Source organism: Terrapene carolina, unplaced genomic scaffold (assembly GCF_002925995.2).
Source record: "Terrapene carolina triunguis isolate 2854851 unplaced genomic scaffold, T_m_triunguis-2.0 Scaffold33891, whole genome shotgun sequence".
Lineage (NCBI taxonomy): Eukaryota > Metazoa > Chordata > Testudines > Emydidae > Terrapene > Terrapene triunguis.
Genome location: NW_020698242.1, coordinates 5,992,244 through 6,019,760, shown reverse-complemented (window position 1 = coordinate 6,019,760; position 27,517 = coordinate 5,992,244). Strand labels below are relative to the sequence as shown.

At 40.3% G+C, this 27,517-nt stretch overlaps 1 protein-coding gene across 1 annotated transcript in view; it reads right to left on the bottom strand.

Annotated features, from left to right (window-relative positions):
- The window catches only part of LOC112106851 (chromodomain Y-like protein 2), a 75,237-nt gene that overhangs the window by 25,771 nt on the left and 21,949 nt on the right, over positions 1 to 27,517 (bottom strand). Inside the window, exon 2 of the mRNA XM_026663657.1 lies at positions 7,351 to 7,945. Coding sequence (XP_026519442.1) covers positions 7,351 to 7,945 — 595 coding nt within the window. The remainder of the gene's footprint in view (positions 1 to 7,350; positions 7,946 to 27,517) is intronic.

The window sequence follows — 27,517 nt, the reverse complement described above, 5'->3', positions numbered from 1 at the left end:
CCACCGCCAGCAGCAGGGCAGAAGTAAGGGTAGCAGTACTGCAACCCCCAAGCCTCTACAATAACCTTGTGAACTCCCCACAACTCCTTTGGGTCAGGACCCCTACAATTACAACACTGAAATTTCAGATTTAAACAGCTGAAATCATGACATTTACAATTTTTAAAATCCTATGACCGTGAAATTGACCAAAATGGGCCTTGAATTTGGTAGGGCCCTAATGATGAGTCTCTCACACTTTAACCAAGTTTGTTACTCACTTGTTGCAAAGATGTTCCAGAAGAGCAAATGAAAATAAGAATGTCCCAGAGACAGTTCCGTTGCATTAAACTCTCAGGTGTGTTTTTTGGTAATAGTTTTAGAGCCATGTAATCAATTACGCACCTGCAGGGTTCCTTAAATCAACACATTTCTATCCAGACTGATCTGAGAAAGTGAGACAAGGTGGGTGAGGTAATATCTCTTACTGGACTAGAGTGTCACAGCTAAGGTGGAACAGATTGTTTAGCATAAGCAGTTAACACACAAATGAATGGCAAATAAATGGCAAATGAAATTTAATGTGGATAAATGTAAAGTAAAAGACACATTGGAAAAAATAACCCCAACTATACATACGATATGATGGGGGCTAATTTAGCTACAACTAATCAGGAAAGAGATCTTGGAGTCTTCGTGGATAGTTCTCTGAAGACATCCACGTAGTGTGCAGCGACAGTCAAAAAAGCAAACAGGATGTTGGGAATCATTCAAAAAGGGATAGAGAATAAGACAGAGAATATCTTATTGCCCTTATATAAATCCATGGTACGCCCACATCTTGAATAATGCATACAGATGTGGTTTCCTCATCTCAAAAAAGATATACTGGCATTAGAAAAAGTTCAGAGAAGGGCAATTAAAATAATTAGGGGTTTGGAACAGGTCCCATATGAGGAGAAATTAAAGAGGCTAGGACTTTTCGGCTTGGAAAAGAGGAGACTAAGGAGGGATATGATAGAGGTATATACAATCCTGAGTGGTGTGGAGAAAGTGAATAAGGAAAAGTTATTTACTTGTTCCCGTAATGTAAGAACTAGGGGCCACCAAATGAAATTAATGGGCAGCAGGTTTAAAACAAATAAAAGGAAGTTCTTCTTCACACAGCGCACAGTCAACCTGTGGAACTCCTTGCCTGAGGAGGTTATGAAGGTTAGGACTATAAGAGGGTTTAAAAGAGAACTAGATAAATTCATGGAGGTTAAGTCCATTAATGGCTATTAGCCAGGATAGATAAGGAATGGTGTCCCTAGCCTCTGTTTGTCAGAGGGTGGAGATGGATGGCAGGAGAGAGATCACTTGATCATTACCTGTTAGGTTCACTCCCTCTGGGACACCTGGCATTGGTCACTGTCGGTAGACAGGATACTGGGCTGGACGGACCTTTGGTCTGACCCAGTATGGCCATTCTTATGTTCTTATGTTACGTTCTTATTTCAAAGGGTGATTCAAGGTGAAGTGGCGTGTTAACACCCCTCCAGTTATAGGTGGGTGAAGGAAAGAGGAAAAAGGCAGCGGGGGCAAGGGGTTTGGGATTATTATTGGATTTATGGTTTATTACTACAATGTGTCTATTCAGTCCATTGGAAAGTGTTGTTGTGCATGTTTCCTTTGAGGATGAGGACTGATAGGTCAGATCACTTTGTAAAAAGTGCTCACCCACAGGTGATGTGTTTTTGTTGTTATAATTTTTCCTGTGTGAGTTCATTCGAGAGCATACTGACTTGTCTGGTTTCACCCACATAACCCCCCACCCCCAGCTGCCTCCCTCACCTTCCTTCCCCCCCTCCCCACCCCCATGATGGCCACTTTACCTTGAATGGTCCCTTAAAATGTGTTAACTACTTATGCTAAACAATCTGTTCCACCTTGTGTTTAGCTGTGACACTTTGAGTATGTTTCCCAGACCTGAAAAAGAGCCCTGTAAGCTCCAAAGCTTGTCTTTCTCACCCACAGAAGTTGGTCCAATAAAAGATATTACCTCACCCACCTTGTCTCTCTAATATCCTGGGATCAACTTGGCCACAACAACACTTAGAAAATGAGTATTTTTGGTTGCATTTTACTGTTTCCTATAATTAACAGAACAAGGGGAATAAAAGGAAGCAGGAAACTGGGTTGATAGAGAATATTTAAATTAAGGACACCATGACACTATGAAGGTTTTCATAATGGAAAGATACAGAGGTTAGTGATACATAACAAGCACGAATTCTTCAGCAGACTGTGTGCAGAACTAGAGTAGGGCAGGAAGAAGACTATTTAAAGGGGAAAATTTGATGCTGTCAAAGAATTTGACACAACAATCCCTCTCAATTGCAGTATCATGAAAGAAGCCGATAGCAATGGGATAACAGAAGACAACAAACAACAGAGGGTCCTGTGGCACCTTTAGACAACAAATGTCATCAGAATACTGCTTCAAGCTATAGAAAGTTTTTTCAACAGATGTTCCAGAGTTTACCTAGTGTTTGTTTTCCTCATGGCCTGGCCTATTATAGTCATTCACAATGCAAGAGTCCAGACCTCCAAGGCTAACAGCACGCATCTCCTTAGCAACATCAGAACAATAGGTGTTCCTAGTTTATGGCAAGATGCAAAGGAAACAAGAGAGCAGTGTACATTAACCTACAGCACACCCTTACACTTACTGACAGGGAAGAGCTGAGCGGATGTGGCTATTTCACGGGAATTACAATGCTGTGTGTTGAAATGGACTAGCTAGTGTGTATGGCAAGTCCAGCCCCCTAGTGGACAGAACCAGTGCGGCTCAGGGCATTTTGATTTATGTTGTCCTCTAATGTCCACCAGGCAAAAAACTTTTACCCTAATGGAGGCAGATATAAGTATTCATATAGTCATTTGTTACATGGTTCTGTTCTGCCATTCTAGGTAACAGAACTAATAAAATACAGTAATCTTGTGATTAAGGAAAATTAAGAGTAAGTGGAGGAATGCAGAATGGAGATTTCTTTTTATGTTGGTAAATGTATTAAAAGGTGGGGTTGAACGTTAGAATTTTAAAGATACAGATATTAATGTACATTGTGAGGTGCTTGAAGCTTTTATCACCAGCTGTTGATTCCCTTAAAAGATAATAGGAGAAGATGGTAAGCACTACTTGATCTGGGCTTTCAAGGTTGGGGCTGGATTCTTCCCTTCGGCAGAGAAGTCTATGGAAGAGGCAGTATTTTTCCAGGCAATTATCTCCTCAGGAGGGAGGGTGCAGATTGTGGGCAAAAGGTGTAGTCTCCCAATCCAGCAGATCCTGGGAAGAAAGCAAGTCCATGGGATGCAGAGGCAAAAGCTGTGTCTGTGGCTATCCCAGCTGCTCTGCTGAGTCTGACATGGCTGCACAGTGGTCCAAACCTCCAGTAATGTGCATGCAGGTATGTGCGTGCAGGCGCGTGCACACACATCTACAAGTACACCGTGGGTCTGTTGGTGAAAATTGTATCCGTGGGGTGTGCAGGTGATAGCCCATCCAAGTATACGTGTATACAAAGCGGGGCATGCATTAGTGGAGGCCACTTTAGGGAGCCACTGAACCTCAGTCCCCGAACATATATTATTTTATTTCTACAGCACCATTAGTATGTGTGGTATTTTATAGACAAAATACAGGTTATTTAATTATAGGGTTACTCAGCTTATGGCATAAATGTAATTATCAGGTTAATTCAATTATTCATTATTGCTATAGTATGAAAGGCACTTTTGGTTCAGGGTGATGGGATATGGGGCCTTTCACTTCTAGGCTATGGGTTGGACTATAGCCAACATTGGGGATGACTGAAGACTTAGTTGCTGTCCTATGTAAAAGGAGTTGGTGATGTCAGTCCAGTACTAAGTGGACATATGCCCTCATCACAGCTGGCATCTGTATTAATGCTAATGAGCCTTCCTGTAAGTGTGCAAACTGAGGAGAGAACATATTCGTCTTGGCCGGAAATGAATAGCAGTGCAGATTTCTTTGATTTACGTGTGGTTTCTGTCACACTCTCTAATTTCTTCCTGACAGGGAATGGAAGAAATTTCAAAAGCCTATAGCAAAAAACTTTAAAAGCATTACTTGTAGTCTGTCTTGCCTGCTCCTCCTTGCCCCTGTTTTCTATCCCTTCCCCTCTTATTTTGGTTGCATAGTTTGTCCCTTTTTTCTCTTCTCCATTGTGCATGTTGGCCACTGCAAAGTGAGACTGGATGGAATCGTCAACTCAGGAGTGCTGCTAGACATAGAACTTTTGGAGGATATGCATCTCAACTCAAGATGTAGAGATCAAAATTCAGCTTCACTTTGCTTCTGGCTGCAGGAAGAACAGAATGGAGTGAAGGGAGCAAGACGAGTGTAAAGCACAAGAATAGAAGTGAAGGCGTGGGGGAGATACAATGTAAAAATCATTATAAAGAAATGTTCTCAGATAGTTTGGGCCATCTGCTGTTATGCCATAAGGAATATCCATAAGTGTCTGCACACCTGGGAGCTCAGGGCAAGGAAGGGCTTTTTTTCTAGACAGACCTGTCAAGGGTATTATTCAAGGAATGGGAGATACCGTTTTTTCCCCCCCGTAGGGACAAATGAAAGTTTATTTGCCCCTCGAGTTCTTGTTTTATTTTCCCCTTTTAACAAAATGATCTTAAAATATAAAATGTAAAAACCACTGCATTGTGAATAAATACATTGTGTACTGGAAAATGAATTAAGAGCAATAGGCATTAAAAACTTTCATTCATTCACGGCCCAATTTGCTGCGGTGGGTCTTTTGCTCATGGTTTGTGTTAGGAATCCTGTTTGTGGTGTTTTTTCCAATTTAATGCTGATGTCGTTTACCTCATGTTATTGAACATTTTCTGCTACACTCAGACTCCGTGCTCGCGAGAGGGGAAGTATTGCCTCTTAAAGGCGCCCAGGGGGTGGTATGTAATTGTCACTGGGTGGGGGCTCGAGCCGGTTTTGCATTGCGTTATTGAAACGGAACCCCTAGATACAGAACCCGGCCCTCGTTGCTGCCAACTTAGATGGGCAGAAGGGTTACACACACAACACAGCTGAAGCTCAATTTTCAAACAGACTCCTTCACCCAAACCCAGCAAAGCCCAGAACCCCAGACTCTCAGCTTTAAGCACGAGAGTTGCCTCACTGAAGCCTTTGGAATTACTCATACGCTTAAAGATGAGCTTTCTCTGGACAGGACATTTGGCTGCTCAGATTGGAACACAGGTGCCTTATTTTCAGCCTCAGGCCTTCACTGGCTAACATGAACATTGGTGCATTAATGCCTGTGTGCGCACTTGAAAGGGTTCAAGTTAATGGGCATTTCGGTGCATCTGACTTGCAAGGCTTTAATTTCACAAAATGCAGGTGTGAACTTCTTATGCAATACCCAAATAACAGCAATGGTTGTGTAGTGTGGCAACTGCTGGGGTAACTATAATAATCAAGGTTATGGGATTAGCAAAGAAATATACTGCGTACTCATGTCACTGAAACAATACCAAAACGGTAATTAAGGAATTAAAAACACCTTGATGGCCATGTTGGGGCAACCTAGTATGGCTCCTGTCAAAGAATACTGCACCTCTGTAACCTACTAGAGTTCTTTGAACGTGTGTCCACAATGTAGTGGATAATGGAAAACTGGGTGATATGATATGATTTATGTGGAATTTCAGAAAACCTTTGACAGTCAGTCATTCACAAGAGGCTATTAAGGAAACTAATACTATCATGGACTAGAAATTGGCTAATAAAAATAAAGAGTGGAAAAGAAACCATTTGTTCCATCATGGCAAATGATTAACAGTGGGCTGCCCTACGGACCTGTAGTAAGATTGGTTTGTTTGATATACATATAAATGATCTGAAAAGGAAGTGAAGTGATAGAAACATCTGTAGTGAACAAAATTTGACAACTAGAAGAGATTGTGAGGAACTAGAGAGAGAGAGAGAGTCCTGAATTGGCAACATCACAGCAGATGAAATGGAAGGAATTTGAACTACTCATACACATTGCTGGATTCTAAATTAACTGTAATCACTCAGGAAAAAAGATTGGTGGGTCATTGTGAACACCTCAATGAAAATCTCTGCTTGCTGTGCAGCAGCAGTAAAAAACCCAAACAAAATGTTAGGCAATATAAGGAAAGGAATAGAAAACAATACTGATAACAGTGTAGTGCTATTATATCAGTCAGCAGTACACCCTCACCTGGAATACTGTGTTCAGTTCTGCTCACACTGTCTCCAAAAATATACAGCAGAAACAGAAGGGGCCAGAGAAGGGCAATGAAAATCATTAGAAACATGGCAAGACTGCTATATGGGGAGAGATTGAAAAGACCTGGCACTCCTTGGCTTATTGAGGCGATGCATGAGAAATTGGTTGCTCCTATTTACCTTTTCACAGACTATAGGAACAAGTGGATATTCAATGAAATTGAAAGGGAGAAACTGATAAAATGAAATACACAACACATAATTAACCCACAGAAATTCTACAAGGTATCATTGATGTCAAATGCTTAGTACGATTTAACAAGGATTTGACAATTCTGTGGGCAATGAGAAACTCCACAATTATGTTAAAACAGGATGATTTTTTTATAAGGGGTATAAACTCCATTCTCCAGGACATAAGCCAACCACTAACTACTGGGATAAGGAATAAATGTCCCCTCTGGGCAGGTTATTATAAATTGTCTACTAGGGGATTCCTTGTACCATCCAATGAAGTCTTTATCTTGCACCTTCCTATGAATCAAGTCACTGTCAAGAGATACTGACTTCTGGGCTCATCTGGAATGGCAATCCTGAATAAATTACCTCCTAAAAGTTACTAGTGGCAGTAATAAGTACCGTAAAATTATCCAGGCACATTTATCACAAAGTTTAGGCAACAAATTAATACTAAGATAGTTTCCAAGATCCTGCCTTTTCTGGAGTGCTGGGCCGGTACTTGTGGAATTGAGAAGCAAATAGTGAGTTGGTAAGAGGTATAGCCAGAATTTCAGTGTTGTACATGCCTCAACTGTCGCCCCCACACCATTCCTCGGCATCCCTCCCCCACAAATACCTGTAAATAAAACACACCAGAGAGGTGTGTGACACAGTCCACATTGCCTCACATGACTCAGCAGGAAAAGGGAGGGAGGTGAAGAAGTGGATCGATGGAAAATTGTGTGCAGAGTCTGGACCTTTTTCATGTGCTTATTACTCATGCAGTATGACAATAACTTTTCCATGAATTGGGCTCTTTTATCAATTGCCATAATTAAAACCCAACAGAAAGGACTGTTGCTGTTTAAATCACATACCGATTCCATTCACAACAGGCACATCATTATTAACTTCCAACATGCTGGGCAAATCATGTTCTCCTTCGTGGCCATTTAAATCCATGTTTTGCTGTTGTGAGCCATTCCCAAAATGTCTAGAATCTTTCTCGTGACCAGCATCTCCATTCTGTAGGCCATTGTGAGGCTTTTTCAATGGCATGATCTGTAAACCACTGGGGGTAGTTCGGTAAGTCACAGTTTTAGCAGCCCTGTCACCAGCAGGTGCCGGCTTTGCTGTGTACCCTCTTTTCTGTTTTTGAAGAGATGGGTTAATTCGCTTTCTTTTATGTGTTGACCCTTTGGCCTTCCCAGATTCAGAAGGTCTGTGTGATATTTTCTCAACAGATGACCCTCGGCTTTCTCGTAAAAATTTTGGCGCACTGGTCTGTTTCCCATGTTTTGCTCGCTTTTCTCTAGTGACACGTAGTCCGTTGAACTCATCAATAAATTCCTCACAATGCAATAGGTGATGCTCAGGTTCCCACGTGTCCTCATTGCTTCCATAGCCTTTCCATCTGATAAGATATTCCCATTTGCCCTTTTTGTTCTTCCTTTTGTCAACAATCCTCTCAACCTAATAGAAAAAGAGGAGATACCATTAGCTGTTCGAAAGAAAAACAATTCAGTCATGAAAAACATTTAGGGTCTGATCCCCAGTTACACTAAGGATCCTATACACTGCCAGAGGCTGTTTACCAGGACCTTAGTGTAAATGAGAATCAGGTCCCTATTGTGAATATAAACTGATATTGCATTCTGGCACTGAACGCTGTGTACTGTCTAAGCAGGCTAAACAGAAATTTTGCCAAACAGATCAAACATATTCTCATTTTTTAGAAACCTCTCCGATCCCCTCCCCACACTTGTAGTCCCATCAGATCCTCAAAAGACCCTGGCTGACTGTTGATGTGGCCTACCTGGCTCCTGCATATACTGCTTGATATTCCATTTATGTATCACAGCTAAATGTCCCCATTTATCAAAGAATGCTCACAAGCAGATCTGGCTGTATATATGGAGGAACTTTGCTGGCCCATTTGGTACGTTAATAGCAATCCCATTTGCAGGCACTCACCTGTTTTCCCTGTGAAGAAATCTTAACTGTAATAATGTACAACCGTGTTTCCTGAGTATGGCTAACTCTGGGAATATATGAGGCTTAGGATCAGTAAAGAATGTGTTACCATTGAAACTGCATTTCTAAAATGAGACCATATTGTCATCCTCCTCAGCTGTCTCCCGTTGAAAAAAGCTAAAGTATCTTTTGCTGCACTCTTTATACATTGAACGTGTGTACGTATGCTCTGATAGTGACAGTTCTCTTATTACCTGAACTATAGGAATTCCTGCTACTTCATCTCTGAAACTATCTTGCAAAGAAATCGTACTAAATTGTGTGGTCATCCTGTATATTGAGGGCCACATTTGCAACATTGTGTGTGCACTTTTATATTTGCCAGCTCTCCCGAAGTCCGATTTCTCTATGGATGCAGTGTTTGCACTGAAATTTGTGCACACACATCAGTGTATGTGAACTTAGCACATTTATTTTTGAAAATCTGGCCTCTGATGACTGACACTAAACTGAAACTAACTGATTTGCATCTGACACCAAACTTAATTCAGGTCTCCAGATGTATAAAGCAAAAGTTAACAGTACTGGTACAGACAAAGAAAAAATTAAATGGGTTAGTGCAACAACTTTTATTGGTCCCCTGAGGTGAAAAGTCGGCATTTTTACATGCATTGTGCCACTTCCCTCAGCTTATTTTCACTTCTCCCCGCCAAAACTAAATACCTGTTTAACAGTTATCTCCTATTCCTTTCTGGACATATCTACTATTAGCTCCTTAACTACCCTTTAAACTACAAAAATGTCCAACTGAATTCATTTTGCACATGCATATGTTGATTTGTTTGCACAATTACATTTTTTTCCATACATAAAATTGATGCCCTCAAATTCTGAAGGCATGATTAAAAAAAGCATGCTGAAAAACTGCTGACCATAATACTTATCAGTAATAGATTCATAGATTCTAGGACTGGAAGGGACCTTGAGAGGTCATCGAGTCCAGTCCCCTGCCCGCATGGCAGGACCAAATACTGTCTAGACCAGTCCTGATAGACATTTATCTAACCTACTCTTAAATATCTCCAGAGATGGAGATTCCACAACCTCCCTAGGCAATTTATTCCAGTGTTTAACCACCCTGACAGTTAGGAACTTTTTCCTAATGTCCAACCTAGACCTCCCTTGCTGCAGTTTAAGCCCATTGCTTCTTGTTCTATCCTTAGAGGCTAAGGTGAACAAGTTTTCTCCCTCCTCCGTATGACACCCTTTTAGAAACCTGAAAACTGCTATCATGTCCCCTCTCAGTCTTCTCTTTTCCAAACTAAACAAACCCAATTCTTTCAGCCTTCCTTCATAGGTCATGTTCTCAAGACCTTTGATCATTCTTGTTGCTCTTCTCTGGACCCTTTCCAATTTCTCCACATCTTTCTTGAAATGCGGTGCCCAGAACTGGACACAATACTCCAGCTGAGGCCTAACCAGAGCAGAGTAGAGCGGAAGAATGATTTCTCGTGTCTTGCTCACAACACACCTGTTAATACATCCCAGAATCATGTTTGCTTTTTTTGCAACAGCATCACACTGTTGACTCATATTTAGCTTGTGGTCCACTATAACCCCTAGATCCCTTTCTGCCGTATTCCTTCCTAGACAGTCTCTTCCCATTCTGTATGCGTGAAACTGATTTTTTCTTCCTAAGTGGAGCACTTTGCATTTGTCTTTGTTAAACTTCATCCTGTTTAACTCAGACCATTTCTCCAATTTGTCCAGATCATTTTGAATTATGACCTTGTCCTCCAAAGCAGTTGCAATCCCTCCCAGTTTGGTATCATCCGCAAACTTAATAAGCGTACTTTCTATACCAATATCTAAGTCGTTAATGAAGATATTCAACAGAGCCGGTCCCAAAACAGACCCCTGCGGAACCCTACTCGTTATGCCTTTCCAGCAGGATTGGGAACCATTAATAACAACTCTGAGTACGGTTATCCAGCCAGTTATGCACCCACCTTATAGTAGCCCCATCTAAATTGTATTTGCCTAGTTTATCGATAAGAATATCATGCGAGACCGTATCAAATGCCTTACTAAAGTCTAGGTATACCACATCCACAGCTTCTCCCTTATCCACAAGGCTCGTTATCCTATCAAAGAAAGCTATCAGATTGGTTTGACATGATTTGTTCTTTACAAATCCATGCTGGCTGTTCCCTATCACCTTACCACCTTCCAAGTGTTTGCAGATGATTTCCTTAATTACTTGCTCCATTATCTTCCCTGGCACAGAAGTTAAACTAACTGGTCTGTAGTTTCCTGGGTTGTTTTTATTTCCCTTTTTATAGATGGGCACTATATTTGCCCTTTTCCAGTCTTCTGGAATCTCTCCCGTCTCCCATGATTTTCCAAAGATAATAGCTAGAGGCTCAGATACCTCCTCTATTAGCTCCTTGAGTATTCTAGGATGCATTTCATCAGGCCCTGGTGACTTGCAGGCATCTAACTTTTCTAAGTGATTTTTAACTTGTTCTTTTTTTATTTTATCTGCTAAACCTACCCCCTTCCCATTAGCATTCACTATGTTAGGCATTCCTTCAAACTTCTCGGTGAAGACCGAAACAAAGAAGTCATTAAGCATTTCTGCCATTTCCAAGTTTCCTGTTACTGTTTCTCCCTTTTCACTAAGCAGTGGGCCTACCCTGTCTTTGGTCTTCCTCTTGCTTCTAATGTATTGATAAAAAGTCTTCTTGTTTCCCTTTACTCCTGTAGCTAGTTTGAGCTCATTTTGTGCCTTTGCCTTTCTAATCTTGCCCCTGCATTCCTGTGTTGTTTGCCTATATTCATCCTTTGTAATCTGTCCTAGTTTCCATTTTTAATATGACTCCATTTTTTAGATCATGCAAGATCTCGTGGTTAAGCCAAGGTGGTCTTTTGCCACATTTTCTATCTTTCCTAACCAGTGGAATAGCTTGCTTTTGGGCCCTTAATAGTGTCCCTTTGAAAAACTGCCAACTCTCCTCAGTTGTTTTTCCCCTCAGTCTTGATTCCCATGGGACCTTACCTATCAGCTCTCTGAGCTTACCAAAATCTGCCTTCCTGAAATCCATTGTCTCTATTTTGCTGTTCTCCCTTCTACCCTTCCTTAGAATTGCAAACTTTATGATTTCATGATCACTTTCACCCAAGCTGCCTTCTACTTTCAAATTCTCAACGAGTTCCTCCCTATTTGTTAAAATCAAGTCTAGAACAGCTTCACCCCTAGTAGCTTTTTCAACCTTCTGAAATAAAAAGTTGTCTGCAATGCAGTCCAAGAATTTGTTGGATAGTCTGTGCCCCGCTGTGTTATTTTCCCAACATATATCTGGACATATAAATAATAAATTCCAAGAAACCTTTGTCTATTCTTGGGCAGCGACTGTGTCTTCATTTATGTTTGTGCCACCCTGAGCACACTTGTGGCCGTCAATGAATAATAAAAGAATATAAGCAGACTGCTACTTCTACCTGCGTCTTGCAGTGATGCTTCAGTTTAATATTTTAGGCATAACAATTACTTATATGATAGGGTGTATGAAATCATTGAAGGAACTGAGCATCAAAAGGAGATGGTGATTAGAAAGGGGAAAGCTGGTATTTACACATTTTAATGGGCAACTACGGGAAAGAGAATACAGATGAAATGCAGGACTATCCAAGAAATTTGAGTCTGCGTGTTTATCTTTGAATGTTCATAGTTTTAAATCAATCTATTTAGTGCAGCATCAATAGAATCCTGAAGGAAAGAGATCCATTTGGAAATAGAAAATAATTCATTAGAGTTAAAATGATTACAACTACAGTGCAACACCCATTATCAGCAACTGAGGTCTGTTTCTTAAAAGGTATAAAACAAAAGTGTCCAATGCTTTTCCAGATTAGATATATAACCAATCCCACATATTTTTATCCATTCACAGCTCAAAATTATGTTGAGATGTAGTAAAGGGCAAGAGTACATATTAGTAATTTATGTTAAAATACATTACATGGTTATTGTAGGTTTCCCCAAACTAAGCATTATAAACTCACACTGTTGAATATCGTTATAGCATCAAGCACAATTACTAGGCCTTTCAACCTGGCCCCCTTTTCCCTGTGGCTTCATGTCCTTCATTTATGCCAACCCCCTTTGGAGTGCTGCTCTGCCCTCTAAATGTATTCAGCAGAAGCACAACAGTGCTTCAGTTCGGACATGAATTTCATATTTGTTCCCCATCACGTGGTACAACTTCCACCAGTTCCCTTCAATGTGCAGTGAACACCAACAGCATGATTGTCCATATATTTTTTCCAAAATGATTGGTTTTAATTTCTACTATATCAGTTGAAAATGCTCTGTAATAATCTTCTTGCATTTAGTGTAAGCTTTCAGAAATTCATAGGAATTGTTCTTAAGAAATTATTCTGACAACTAGTGATTAATGGAAATGATATTTTAGTTTTTTTCTCAGAATACACAATTTCTGTTTAAGTAGAAAGATCTCTGTTACTTCCACTTCTTATTTTCCGTATTTCCCATCAGTTCACTCTTCAATGAACAATGTATAACATCTGCAAAAAGCAGTCTTGGTAGTCTTGTATTTGACACCTTGAATTTATTACATTTGGTTTGGAAAACTAGATATTTAATCTAATAAAAACAACATTACCTAATTACGTTGCTGTCCTATCTTTTATAAGCACAAGTACATTGTCGAAGTATCATAGTTAAGAGTGTCAGAATTTTACATGTGTCATTACTTCCTTTGACTATACGATAGGCATACAAGCTAATTCTGGGTGAATCGAAATGTTACTAAATATGTTTTAAGAGAAGAAATGGAATGAAACCATGACATCTGTGGAAATGCATTTTTAATGCTACTTTTCAACTTTCAAGTGTGGATGATTCATAATCTTAGCAGTATTCTCACCTATATAGGTTAAGAGGAATGACATAAATGAAATAACATCCTTTTTGATTAAATACATATATGGGGACACAGTATTAGTATTAGATCAGGAAACAATGGTACAGATCTGTAGAACTTTGTAAGCTAAAATGTGAATGCAGAATTTGTGCATGCAATTAGTGATTGCATGAGCAAATAACCACTTAAACGTAATTAGTGAAATTGCACAAGTCATGTCTATGCATGTTCTTGCATTAGCACTTGAACTTCTATATCAGTGGTTTCCAAAATTTGTATAACATGGACTGTTGAACAGAGATGATACATACCGCATACACAGCATGCACATTTTGCTCATTCATAAAAAATACAACATACAAATCATTTGTGTATAGAAGTAGTAGATCAAATCTCAAAAAAATTGTAGGTTCAACCCTTAAAAATTAATTTTATCAGTTCAATGACGTCAACAGGCATTGGTGTATAATTAAAGCACTGTGCATGCTGTCACAATTCAGATAATCAGATCTACACAGCAATATAAAACTCTTCACATTTTCAGCAAGATTACATATAATTCAGCCTGCCTAATCATGAAAACAAATCACCTTTCCAACAGGATATGGTTGGAAGATTACATACTTAAATCCTGATTTCCAGAATGGGCAGAAGAAATTACCTCTTTTTTGACCACATCTATCTGTATGTGGACAGATGCTGTAAATAGTAATCTGGGCAATGTGTGGTAAAAATACAGGACCAGTTTTTCAACAGTGCTCAGCCCCCACATTAAAAGCAATTGGAACATCTGAGTGCTGGGCCTTTCTTGAAAATCCAACACAAAGTTTAAAAAGTAGAAGAGATCCAATGACCCAACTGAAAAAACCCACCTTACTGAACTTGCATAGTGAAGGAAAGAGGAAAAGCTAAATAGCTATGAATATATAAAAGGAAAATTTACTTGTTCTAAATCACCCACAAACAGAACTTCAACAGACATCTTCAGGGAAGAAGTTCAACAGACAAAGTTCTGGTGCTAATGAGGCTCTACTTCTTCCCCTTCCTAGTTTCTGTTTCTAGGTTTACCAATTTCTAATCCTCTGGAATCTCTCCTGAAGTGAGTGAACTGTTAAAAATGCCCATTAAATGTTCACTGGTTTGCCTGCTGTGATGTCTTAGAAGACTACAAAGAATACTCAGAATATAAAAGTGAAACATTGAAATTTCAAAATAGTATTTGGAAATACTTGAAATGTTTCTATGTGTGTATTGATATGAATTGGGTGGCTGCATATGCCTGGGAGGCGAGTGGAGGGTGGGCACTGGAGGGGTCAGCCATTTTAATAATTGCATCAGGACTAGAGGTTGACACATAGGGGCCAGAAGGAGTTTTCATAAGCAAAGATTTTTTTAGAGGCAGTCTACACTCTTATGGTGTACCTGGACCTCTGGTTCTAACAAGGAGTGTAAACATGAGAGCAATGTACTGTACAGTACACACACACACACACACACACACACACACACCCCTATATTATCAAGGCCTCATATTTTTCCTACTTTAGGTACACTCTATTCTCTTTCCTACATGAGCGTAGTGTCCAACTCCATTGAAGAAAATGAAGCATAAACCTGACACTGTGTGAAACTAGGCAATACAGTTCTCTCCCTTTCTTTGTGTCAGGAATCTTCTGGTTTTCTGAGGCTGAAACCTGGGAATAGAGCTGGCCAGCTCCTCTTTATACCAGTTTACACCAAAGGAGGCTACGGCCCACACCCTGCTGTGTTTGAAAAAAACCAAACAGACCACAACTATGGTTCTTCCATCCATGCTCACATCTCTAGCTGCCTCCTGGCATGTTTTCTTAGAAGTCCAACCACTATCTGAAATTCAATCTCTTTCAAATTGAACTTCTCATCTTGCCTTCCAATTTTTGCTCTCCTCTGCCTCTTTTCACTATTTCTTTTTGACAACTGCCATTATGTTTCCTGTCTTCATTCCCATAGTCTCAGTGTAATCTTCTCTCTCTCTCCCCCTTTCTCTCCTTTCCCAACCATTTCAAGTCTCTTACAAGGTCCAATGCTTCTTCCTCTTTAATATCTTTTCCTTGCTGTCTCTGCTACCAAAACCTATTTTCATTCCCATGTCTTCTCTCACCTTGATTATTGCAACTTTCTCCTGGTCTGATCTAATTGCCTTTCCCTTCTACCTATTCCAATTTGTCAAAATAATACCTGTGTTCAAACCATATTCCTCTCCCACCCTAATCTCAAGGGGATTTTCTAAACCACTTGACTGCATTAGTACATACAAAATACATTAGCATCCTTCAGGAAAGTCCACAGTGCTATGGTGCCTTTCCCATTGGGCAAGGTCCATTTAATTTCAAATGCAGTTAAAATACCATAACCCTCCGCCCCTAGCTTTTGTGGATTTTAATTTTGTCATCAACTTGTAGCTTTTAAGGGTGTCTTGCTAGCTGGACTCTTGTCTAAAAGCCTATATAGAAGGTTCCAACGTACATTCAAATGAAAGGCAGATTCTTAATGCAATGTGTGGATTTTGAAATTCCATCTGCCATTGTATTGTAAGTATTAATATTTAAATTATTAAAGGAACACTGCCAAGGCTGCAGGCAGGAAAAAAAGAGACCTACCAAGCTTTTACTTGTGGGTGTACATACTGTAACACGACCGATGATGAAAATGCTGTGTTTGTTGACTATTCATGTGAGCAGTCAGGGTCATGAAATATACAAGAATCCTACTCTGGAAGAAGGGAATTTTTGTATAATTCAATACTGTGACCACCCTCAAGAACAGAGCCAGAAAAGGGGAGTAGAGGGATGACAGGACATGCACATATTTGTGTTACACACACACACACAGACTGTGCCCTGGGAGTTTTCTTGCTAGGTCGCTTAGCAGAACAATTGGTAACTCTTACATTTAATTATTTTTAAACAACACTGACACTCTCATTTTGGAAAACTGATTCGTTTTTCAGGATTAAGAGCCGTGTTATTAGGAAAATTTCTTGGTTTTGGATAGATTTAATTTACATAGACAACATTTCTTGTACCTAAAAAGATTAAAACATAGACCATACCCTTGCACCATTACATCAAAAGGACTAGGATGCATAACAGTGAATGAGGCTTCTTTAGGTTAATCAAAGAGTAGTTGATTAGAATTTTCAAAGTAGTTGCTAACTAGTTCTGTGAAGTAATCTAGTCTGTTCAAAAATAATATTGAATGCAATAAATTCCCATCAAAATAGTCACATTCCCTTCTCTCATAACAAAAATGCCTGTCTAAATAGTTCAAAACTCACCTACAAAGTGTCAAAGCACAGAGCACAACATGTAGAAAGATAATGAAGATGGGTTTCCCACTTATTTTAAAGAATAATGATGCAATTACATTGCCAAATCACCATTTTCTAAGGCAGGGGTAAACTGTTCCCTTGTACAGGAAGTAAGCCAATGAATGTTCTTCAGTGTTTATTTTTTTTTACAAAAAGCACAAAATAAGAAGCCAGGCTTCCCAATGTCTCAGCTTCTGTTGGATAAAAAATTAGAATTTGGCTATGATTGCACACTCGACAATCCTGCTAGTATAACTTATTTCAAAATGAAGCTGGCATTTGAGTTTGATGACGAATACTTATTTTTATTTCACTACTAAGCTACAGCTGGTAGTTTTTACTATGCAACTAAATTTGTTTTGTAATGGTGTAGTGCATACTTTAAATATAGAAACAATAGATGTGTTTTCAGTTTGCATGCTAACAAAGGAAAAAATAAGTACAGGTTCCTATTTACTGCTAAAAGTGAGATTTAAAAATAAAGCCTGTACATTGTGTTAATGCAAAAGATTTGAGAAGTGGATAAACTTTGTTTTAAATACAGCTATGTTTGTAGAGCTATGTTTGTATGGTCTATTTTTGTGACTAACATTGATGAATACAGGGGAAATGAGGCATCAACATTTTTGTAAAGCACTACAATGCTTGCCTACCATAGGAGATGCAAGTTCGGCTTTCAGCTTTTGTGGGCCAGATCCTCAAGTGGTGTAAATTGGCATAGCTCCCTTTGAGTTCAGCATAGCTATGGAGTGTTGGGCCAGTTGATAATTTGGCCCATCTGAGCTTAGTCATATGTACTGAGGGAGTGAAACATGAAACAGGATGCAGGTGCACGAGGATGCAAGAGTTAGGCTACATCTACACTACAGGGGGGAGTCGATTTAAGATACGCAAATTCAGCTATGTGAATAGCGTAGCTGAATTCGACGTATCACAGCCGACTTACCCCGTTGTGAGGACGGCGGCAAAATCGACTTCTGCGGCTTTTTGTCGTCGGCGCTTACTACCACCTCCCCTGGTGGAGTTAGAGCGCCGATTCGGGGATCGATAAATCGATCCCCGAGAGGTCGATTTCTACCCGCCGATTCAGATGAGCAGTAAGAAGTACATTAAGATGAGCACAAAGATGTACAACTTTGATGAGCATTAAGAAGTAAGGGCCTGATTCTGAATACACTTACTCTGGCTTTCCAATGCCATAACTCCATTAGTGTCAATGGAGTTGCTGCTAATTTACACAGGTGCGAGATCGGAATTATTTTTATTTCTCTTGGTTTTAAAATTAGGGAACTTGAGTGGTGGTGACTGGGTTTTTTTTTTTTAAACTTCACAGCTGAAGGTCTTGTGCAAAATACTTACTGGTTGCCTGCTGAGATACCTTAACAGTAAGAACATACACTATTATTACTGGAGTATTTCACTGAAAATGTACAAATCTTTCTTTAATTGAGAACATTTGTTTAATTTAAAAAGTTGACAAAGTCTGCAAAGAATTAAATATCTATAGATTCTACCACTTTACTGCCCAGTTCTACCCACTACTCTATCCTCCTCATTGCACTCCTACTGACCAGGAAAGCATGAAGGGACAGACCCTTGGCTGGTGTACATTGGCATAGATCTATTGCAATCAATGAGGCTATACTGAGGCCAACCAACTGAGGCTCTGGCCCATTGTATTTTGTTTGAGAATCTTAGTTTTATCTGCTAAGGCCAATTTACCTGAAAAGAAAATCTGTATCAACCGAAGAATCTGAATTTTAAAGAGGTAATTTCAAACTCAGCATCACATAAAAATACCACTGTACTTGATTGATTATACTAACTGCTTTTATAGGATTTGGCTATATTTTCTTTCTGCTAAGGGCCCGATCCTGCTTCTTTGGAAATCAATGATAAAATTCCCATTGCCTCCACAGAAGTAGGATTTGGCCCAACTTTAGCAGTACTGCTCATGGCAATGATAATAATTCGAGTAAGAAGAGGTGAGTAGGATGCAGGCTGGATGTGAAGACCCTAAGAGGGCTAGTATTTCTGTGACAGCAGCACAGCTCTAACAATGGAATATGCTGGAAAGATGTTAACATTAGTCATGTTTTTAAACAGGTACAGGAACATATTAGAAGCAGTTATATTTTTAACTTGAGTGTCATTAAAGATGCTTTTCACTAGCATCAAACTAAATGCTAGGGGGCTATTTTACAATGTCCAGAAATGCAGGAAGCAATTACTAGTTTACATAAATGCTGTACCTGAAACCATTAGCGTTAATGAGCTCTGCCTGTTGTCTTTCATGTGCTTCTATTTCCCCATTCAGTTGCAGGTTATTTAGGTCTCCTGTTCTTGTAAATTTCTTCCAGTCTTTTCCTTTTCCCTATGGACCTGATTAATGCCCACTGAACCCAGTAGAAAATGTTTTCACCCCTCAGCTCATAGAGTACTACTAGTCACTTCAGTTGGACCCTGTTGCCTCTACCCCATAGTTCAGCCAAAAGTGGTGATTCAGTGAACAAAGATAATAATGAAGGTGTACTTTTAATGCTATATTAATAATAGTTTGAACTTCTGTGCTGTAGTGCCCCTCTTTCAGCATCAGTAATAAAATAAGCCTCCTCACTCGTGTGTGGCAGGCAAGTATTTGTATAGCTGTCTTGCACAACAGAGTGGTAAATGCAAGCAAAAAGAGGGTAGGGCCCAACTTTTGAGAAGTGTCTGTTCATAGTGGGTGAGCCCATGGATCTAATATTCAGAGATACTGAGCACCCACAACTCCAAAGAAGTCAATAGGAACTTTATCGATTCAGGGATGCTCTTTTCTTCCAGCTTCTTGCAGTGGGACATATAAGTAGGTATTCTTCTGGGGCAGTTTCTTGGCTGTGGAGAACTTATGCTCTAGATATAAGACAAGAGACAACAGGTGGATACAACAGATAGGTGAGGGGAAGTGCAAGATAACAAGATGATACTGATCAGCATAAAAATAACTACCAAGAAGGAAGAATGATAGTCTACTATCCTCTCAAAAACAGCATTCAGGTGAGCAGTGTCACTGGGCAAGATTAGGACCTCAGTTATCTAGGGTTACCATATTTTAACACAACAAAAAGAGGACACTCCACGGGGCCCCGCCCCCGCACCTTCCCCGCCCCAACTCTGCCCCTCCTCCGCCCCGCCCCAACTCCGCCCCTTCCCTAAAGTCCCTGCCCCAACTCCGCCCCCTCCCCTGAATGCTCTGCCCCCTGCTCCTCCCCCTCCCCTGCTTCCCGCGAATCAAATGTTCGCGGGAAGCCTGAAACAGGCAGGCAGGCAGGCAGCAGGTAAGCTGGGTCAGGGCGGGGCGCGCGCGAGGAGGCGCAGCCCAGTCCGGCCCCCCCGGCCGAGCGGCTCCTTCCAGCGGCCAGCCCCGGCCAAGAGGCTCTGGCCCCGGCGTCTCTGGCCCGGTCCGGCTCGGCTTGGGCCCTGGGGCGCCGGCCCTGGTTCCAGCCGAGCACGCCGGCCCTGGCCGAGCAGCTCCGGCCCGCCCCGGCCGGCAGCTGAGCACCCCCAGCCCCAGTGGCTCCGGCCCGGCTCGGCTTGAGCCCCGGTTTTGGCCGAGCGGCTCCGGCCCGGCACCAGCCCCGGCTGAGCGGCGCCGGCCGGCGACCGAGCACCGCCGGCGCCAGCGGCTCCGGCTCCAGCCCCAGCGGCTCCAGCCCGGACCCAAGCCCCACGACCCCTCCCTATTTTCCCAGACATGTCCGGCTTTTTGGAATTTCCTCCCAGACGGGGATTTGAGGACCAAAAAGCCGGACATGTCCGGGAAAATCCGGATGTATGGTAACCCTAAGTTATCACATTGGCTTCTGTGGAGTCACTCGAGATTTACACTGGTGTAGTTAAGATCAGAATCTATCCCAATGTAAAATCAATATATTATGGGTGCCTGGAAGGAACCAACTACTACCTTACTGATAGTGCTAAAGACAGTTATGAAAGTTGTCAGCAGATATCAGGCTGATGTGTTTCCAAGAATCCACAGAATAGCTGATTAGAAGGCTACATTAAGAAACTGGCAGTCTGCAAAGGCCAGGAAGCAATGGAGCAGGAGCATATTTAACTGCTTTGATGTAAGTACATGTTCTGGGGTCATCAGAGGCAATGTGTGTGTGAAAGACCGTTTCCTCACAATGTGAATGAAAGACCACTTGCTATGGAGAAGCCTTAACACTACTGTGCTTGTACAAGTGGGATGTGTGTGAAATGAGCATGTTCTGACTCTACACCATACTGCATGGCACACTACAGAGCTTATGTCATCATGCAGAAAGTAACACTTTGTAAATTCAGACTAGAGTCCTTCGCATTAATCAGTCTGAACTCTCTGCTATTTTGTAAGACCAAAAACAGGCAGTGAAGTCAGTTCTTCCCATCACCCCCCATTAACCATAGCTAGAGTGTTGAATAAAGAAGTTATTATGTAGTCACATAACTCTGATGGCAATAGAAAGTGAAGTACAAACACCACAGGGAGGATAGAGTGAGATTGGTACGCAGAAGAGTCAGACAATCACATGTTCCCTTCTGCTCTCCTCAGGGACAGCTAAACAGACCCTGTTGTGAGGCCACTTTGGCAATATCCAGAATCTTCAGCTTTCCTTGACCCCACTCAATCTGGTTTCAGCCTCGGTATTGTACACAAGCCAAGCACCATTAGCTGTTGCTTGCTGGTTCTTTTAGACCTGCCAGCCTCCTTCATTATTCTTGATCATGAGGTTTCAGTGACATGTCTGCAGACCTCCCATGTATAGACGGCGTTGCTATGGAATGTATCCATTCTTTCTTTCTGAGACAGGGTGGCATTAAGAATTGCTCACCTGTCCTGAGGGCTCTCCCATGCAGAGTACTACAGGGTTCTGAGGTGTTGTCCATCCTGCTTAACATGCATATGAGGCTACTAGGTTAATGAGGAGGCCTGGGCTACAATATCTTTATGATAATGACACCCATCTCCGTGTCTCCTGACCCTTTTGGTGAACAGAGACTTATCCAGCATCAGGGTGAAACTGGAGCTCAGATGAAGCTCTGGCTCCATCCAGGGATGGCTGTGGTATGATTGTGCTGCTGGGGAATGCAACCAGAAGAAATGGTGATTTATATCAGTCCCCTTAACTGAGGGAGTTTTTCTGACATTTGTTAGCCGGATGAGGATTGATTTAGATCCTCCTCTGCTCAGGAATGGACATACAGAAGTAGTAGCCCAGACACAGGACTTTCTGATATGGGACTTTTTACAATTCTCCCTGCCTTCGTTAGATTGGGATTAGACTGCTGCAGTGCTCTCCATGGCACTATACCATTCACAAACTTAAGTTGGTAAAGGTTTCAGCTGCTTCCTTATTAAGTGAAGGTTTATGCAGAGAACACTTATATCGGTGCTCTGAGATCTACATTGCCTTCCAGTTAGTTTCTGGGTGGAATTTCAGATGTTGGTTTTGACTTATAAAGTTTTGGGTCACACTTTGCATTAAGGTTCCATTTATAAATGATTTATTATTAAAAGTTGTTTTAATAAATGACTAATTATTAGGGACTGTCAGAGTCTAGCAGCTAATTAGGTTACTTATAAACATGGCTTATAACCATGATCTATCTTTCTACTGATGTGCTTATAATCCTCTATAACATATATTACTCATGTTCATAACATGTTTATAATATCTATTAATCATTTACTAATTCTGTATAAATTATTTATAAATGGAACTTTAATATAAAGTTTGGCCAAATTTTCTGTGGTATTTGTAATTAGTTAATGTGATTGAGCTAACAGATGCCAGGCTTAGGAAGCTGCTGGCAGGGGATTTCCCATGAGCAACTCTGGAACTTCTTCCTTCCTTGATCCTTGAGCCAGGATTTGTTGACTTTCAGGTCACACTGCGAGAATCATCTATTCCCTCAGACATTTTAGGGCAAGATAGGACTGGGCTGGTTTGTTGCAGGGTCTCATATAGGGTGCATTCTTAATCACTAAATGGGCAATTTGTGATATTAAATGGCTATACCGTGAAGTAGCTATTGGTGCTAAAGTCCCCTCTTTAAAGGATACAGAAGGAGTAGTCTACTTTTAGTGTTTGCTTGGATGTTTAGCCTAGAAGCAGTTTTGTCCAGTAGACGGACCACTGGATTGGAGCTTAGAAGACTGAGGTTCTATTCCCAGCTCTGCCACTGACCTACTGGGTGACCTTGGACAAGTCACTTCACCTATCCATGCCTCAGCTTCCTCATCTGTAAAATGATACTTGCCTTCTTTGTAAAGTGATTTGAGATCTAGAGATGAAAATTACTATGATAGCTAGGTGGTATTATCAGAGGTTGGGAAGGTACTATTAAATGTCTAAATCCGTTTGCAAGTTGAAAATTATGATGAAGAGAATGTGTGAAGCTATTTCTTTGGAAGCCTAGGAAACAGTGTAAAATGGAAGAAAAGAAAGATAATTAATTTATATTGTCTCTCTGTATTTAGCATTTATGCCAGCTGATACCTGCATTTAGCATTTATGTGAGTACATTATGCAATGCAGTGTCCTGAAAAGACCAGGAGGATCCAAGGATGCTAGGAGGGAACAGCAGGTTCATATGATGAATGCAAGTTTTTCTTTGCTGAGAGCAAAAATGTACCATCCAGGATTAGATGACTATGCAGTTATGTACAGAATTCATGATCCTATACCAGCTTGTCCTCTCCTCCAAAGAGTATATGGGTTACAAAGGCACATATAGGAAAAATAATGCCGAAATAAGTGGTAATGTACAAGGTGAAGGGATATCATATGCTTATTACTGCAACAGAGCTACTACAGTAAGCAAGGTAAATATTGGGGAAAGCATTACCCATATTATGGTTGTCAGGTGCAGACTAATATGAAGAACTTAAATCTCAATCAAGTTGGAATCTTTAGAGGAATATTAGCTAGCCTTTCAGATAAGAATAAGGCAAAATATATTTTACATGGATTTACTAAGGATTTTAGGAGCTGTGCACATGTTTCTGTGCTGTTTGAAGAGGAATCAAGAATCCACTTTACATTTGTAGGTCATGAGAAAATGATCTGTAGTGAAGTTGACCATTTGAACAACTATCTTTTAATAGAGAACTTCACCACAAAGCTGAGCATTCCCAAATTATTGATCTTTGACACTTAATTTTTATTGCTTGTAAACCACTATACACAACTATGGTACTCTATGAATAATAGCTATTAATAATAGTAGAGATGTAACTTGGGTCAATGAGCACTTCATGATGTAATATATCGTGTGCCACAATGATCCAACATGTATATTTGGTTAAACAGTCAGGACACACGGATGACAAAATACAATAGTGAACTGGCTTCTGGATTATAAATACTGGTGAGCACGAAAGATGTCAGATTCTCTGTTGCTCTGACAAAGACCTTCCCCTGGGCTGTTGAATGTCATATGCAGTGTTCAAAATATACAATATGCCATGCAGGGGCAAATACAAGGCATACAGTTCAGTGTGCTACATTATCTCAATATTTCCTGTCTTGCTGATTCTGCTAATACAATCAATTGCAAATAATCAGTACAGATTTTAAAAGATTAGTACTTGGGAGCTGAGAGTTACTTTTAAAGGGAAGTTTGAGATTCTTTAAACAAAAGTAATTAGTTTTTCAAAGATACATAGTAGTTAACTGATAGCTACAGGAAAAATTGGGAAATGTATCTCTTTATTTATGGAAAGAATGCTCTAAAGATGATGATGCTAAGGAATATGTGGTATATAAAGTCATCAAACAAAATTTAAGAGGTTTATTGAAGAGTTGTCTCAATGAGTAGAGCATTCTCAGGTGTGAAATAACCTACACTGTTGATCATATGGCATCACTTCATTTTTAATTCAACATGACAATCTGAATGGCTTACATTATTCAACTGTCTTCTGATGTACACTCTGTTTCAGGAGTGTTTTACACCCACTTTGCGCTCATATCAATGACTGAATGAGTGTACGACCGTGGAGAGTCAGGTACAAGTTAATCAATAAGCCATTTAAATTTTGCTGGAGGAGCATCATTTCAGTTTTTCTTCAACTGGACAATCTGAATGGCTTTGACCATTGCATTTACTATTGTTTTCTGCTGTACGTGATGGTAGGTGTTTGGGGGCCAACAACTAGCAAGAAAAATAATTTTAGAATATTTTCCTGTCTCTGCTCCAACCACAAGTTTTGCATTTTGGAATCTGGGAATGTCCTTTACCAATATAATAACCAGGTACTTGTGGAATTAATAAGTCAACAATATTAAATCCAATTATATAACCAATTGTGAGATCTCAGTGTCAGTGTTCAGTGAGTAACATACTCTAATAACTTCACTATGTTGCACGTGAAGAGAACAATATTAGCTGATGCTTTGTCTTGTTTTCAATTCTAAAGATTTTTTTTATAAACCACTAGAGTTGGATATGAAACCTATGCTTATTTCTATTAAGCTGTGAATGTTTGTAAACTAAGACATTAGATATGTGTAAATAGTAGCTGCAAAAACAGGTATTATATGTATTTTAAATTAGTTTATTATTTCTGTCTGTAGAATATTGGGGTTTCCGTTACCTAAGAGTGATACTCAGTATGTTATTCACAAAATAAAATAAAATTTGACTTATTCTGCACTCATAACTCAGTTGGTGGACATTCTTCTTTAATAAATTGCAGGTTTTGCTCCACAATGCTTAAAATGCAGGGCCACTACCTTGTTTACTAGCTGATCCTAGAAGGATGGTGAAAGAGAGAGGCACTATATGCACCTTGGTCCTATTTCTCTCTTAAGTGAACTGTTTTGAGTATTGCTGTGGCTGTGCACATATTTGTATAACAGATATTCAAATATAGTCTTTGCATATTAAAGTTTGAAAATTAAAATACAAAAACTATAAGAGTTTATATATGGTAATAACCATCCAGAACATTTCAAAAAATATTGTAAAAATTTCTTTCTTCAGCAAATTGGTTTTTGCCAAATAATTGACCCTCAACCATCAAACGTTTGGGGATGCAGTGACCGAGTAATATTTTGGTAAGGAAAAAGGCCAAGAATTATCCATACTGTACCCTGGATTTACACATCAATAAGTTGCATGTGAGATGGCATGATAAGAATGATAGCGCCCACCACAGATAATGTTGTTGATTTAAGTCCTGTTGAGGAGTGATGCATTGTGCTCTTTAGGTATAATTGCCCAGCCTCAATTGTTTATCTGGGATGGATGTCCATGAAATGCACGGCAGTATTTATAGATTCACTTACTCCTAGACGTAAAGGCCAGAAGGGACCATTATTGCCATCTAATCTGTCCTGCATTACACAGGAATGAATTTCACCCAGTAATTCTTGCATCAAACCCAGAACTTCTAGTTTAGCTGGTGCATATCTTTCAGAAAAACATCTTACCTTTATTTGAAGATTTCAAGTAATGGACAATCCACCACTACCCTTAGTAAATTGTTTTAATGGCTAATTAACCTCACTTCTAAAATATGGACCTAATATCTAATCTGAATTTGTCTAAATTGTCTTCCAGTCATATGATCTTGTTATGCCTTTGCCTCCGAGATCAAAGAACCCTCTACTATCAGAAGTATTGTTCCTATGACGGTTCTTGTAGATGATCATCAAGTAACCTCTAGTAAATTTAACTTCATAAGTCTCTCATGGTAAAGCAAGATTTCCAAATCTTGAATCCTTCTTATAGATCTTTTTTGAATCCTCTCAAAATTTTCAATATATTTTTAAAAACTGTAGACACCAGAACTAGACACAGTGTTCCAGTGATGGATCGCTGCTCATCTGGAACCTCACCTTCGACCTTCCCACCTTTGGCGACTCTGCCAGGAGTGTGAACTCCAGACAGCATCACTCGCAGGATCATGGGAACGATTAAGTTGCTCCACCACATCAAGGTCGCGATCCACTGGGGCTTTGTGGAGAATTCTCCTTAAATTTGGATGCCTGCCAAAATTTGTTGCCATTGCCATCCTCTGATTCCTCCATGACAACATATCTATGTTGGTTGTCAGCAATGGATCTGAAACGGACCCCTTTCTAGTTAAGACAGGAGTTAAGCACGGCTGGGTCGTCATGCCAATCCTTTTCTCCATCTTCCTTGCTGTCATCCTCATCATCACTGACAAGCTCTTCTCCTGTCTTGACATCCAATTCAGAATGGATGGCACTTCAACCTCATTCAGCTCTGATCCCAGACAAAGACTATTACTAAATCAATCACTGAACTCCAATATGCAGATGACTGTGCCCTGTGTGCCCACTTGGAAGAAGATCTTCAAAAAATAGTCGACACATTCTCTGAGGCCTACAACCAACTCAGCCTCACACTCAACATCAAGAAAACTAAAGTCCACCAACATACTCCAGATCACCAGGATCCTGCTCTTGTAATTCAGATCAATAAAGAGACACTGGAGAATATTGAGCACTTCCTTTACTTCGGCAGTCATCTGTTGCAGAAAGCTGACACCGATGAAGAAATTCAACACCGCCTTCAGTGCGCCAATGAAGCTTTTGGACATTTGAGAAAACATGTCTGAAGATTGTGACATCAAGAATTAAACCAAGCTTCTCGTGTACCAAGCCATTGCTATCCCTGCTCTCTTGTATGGTGCTGAAACCTAGGGCATGTACAATAGACACCTGAAGGTTTTTGAACAATACCATCAGTGGTGCCTCTGCAAGATCTTCCGAATCAAGTGGG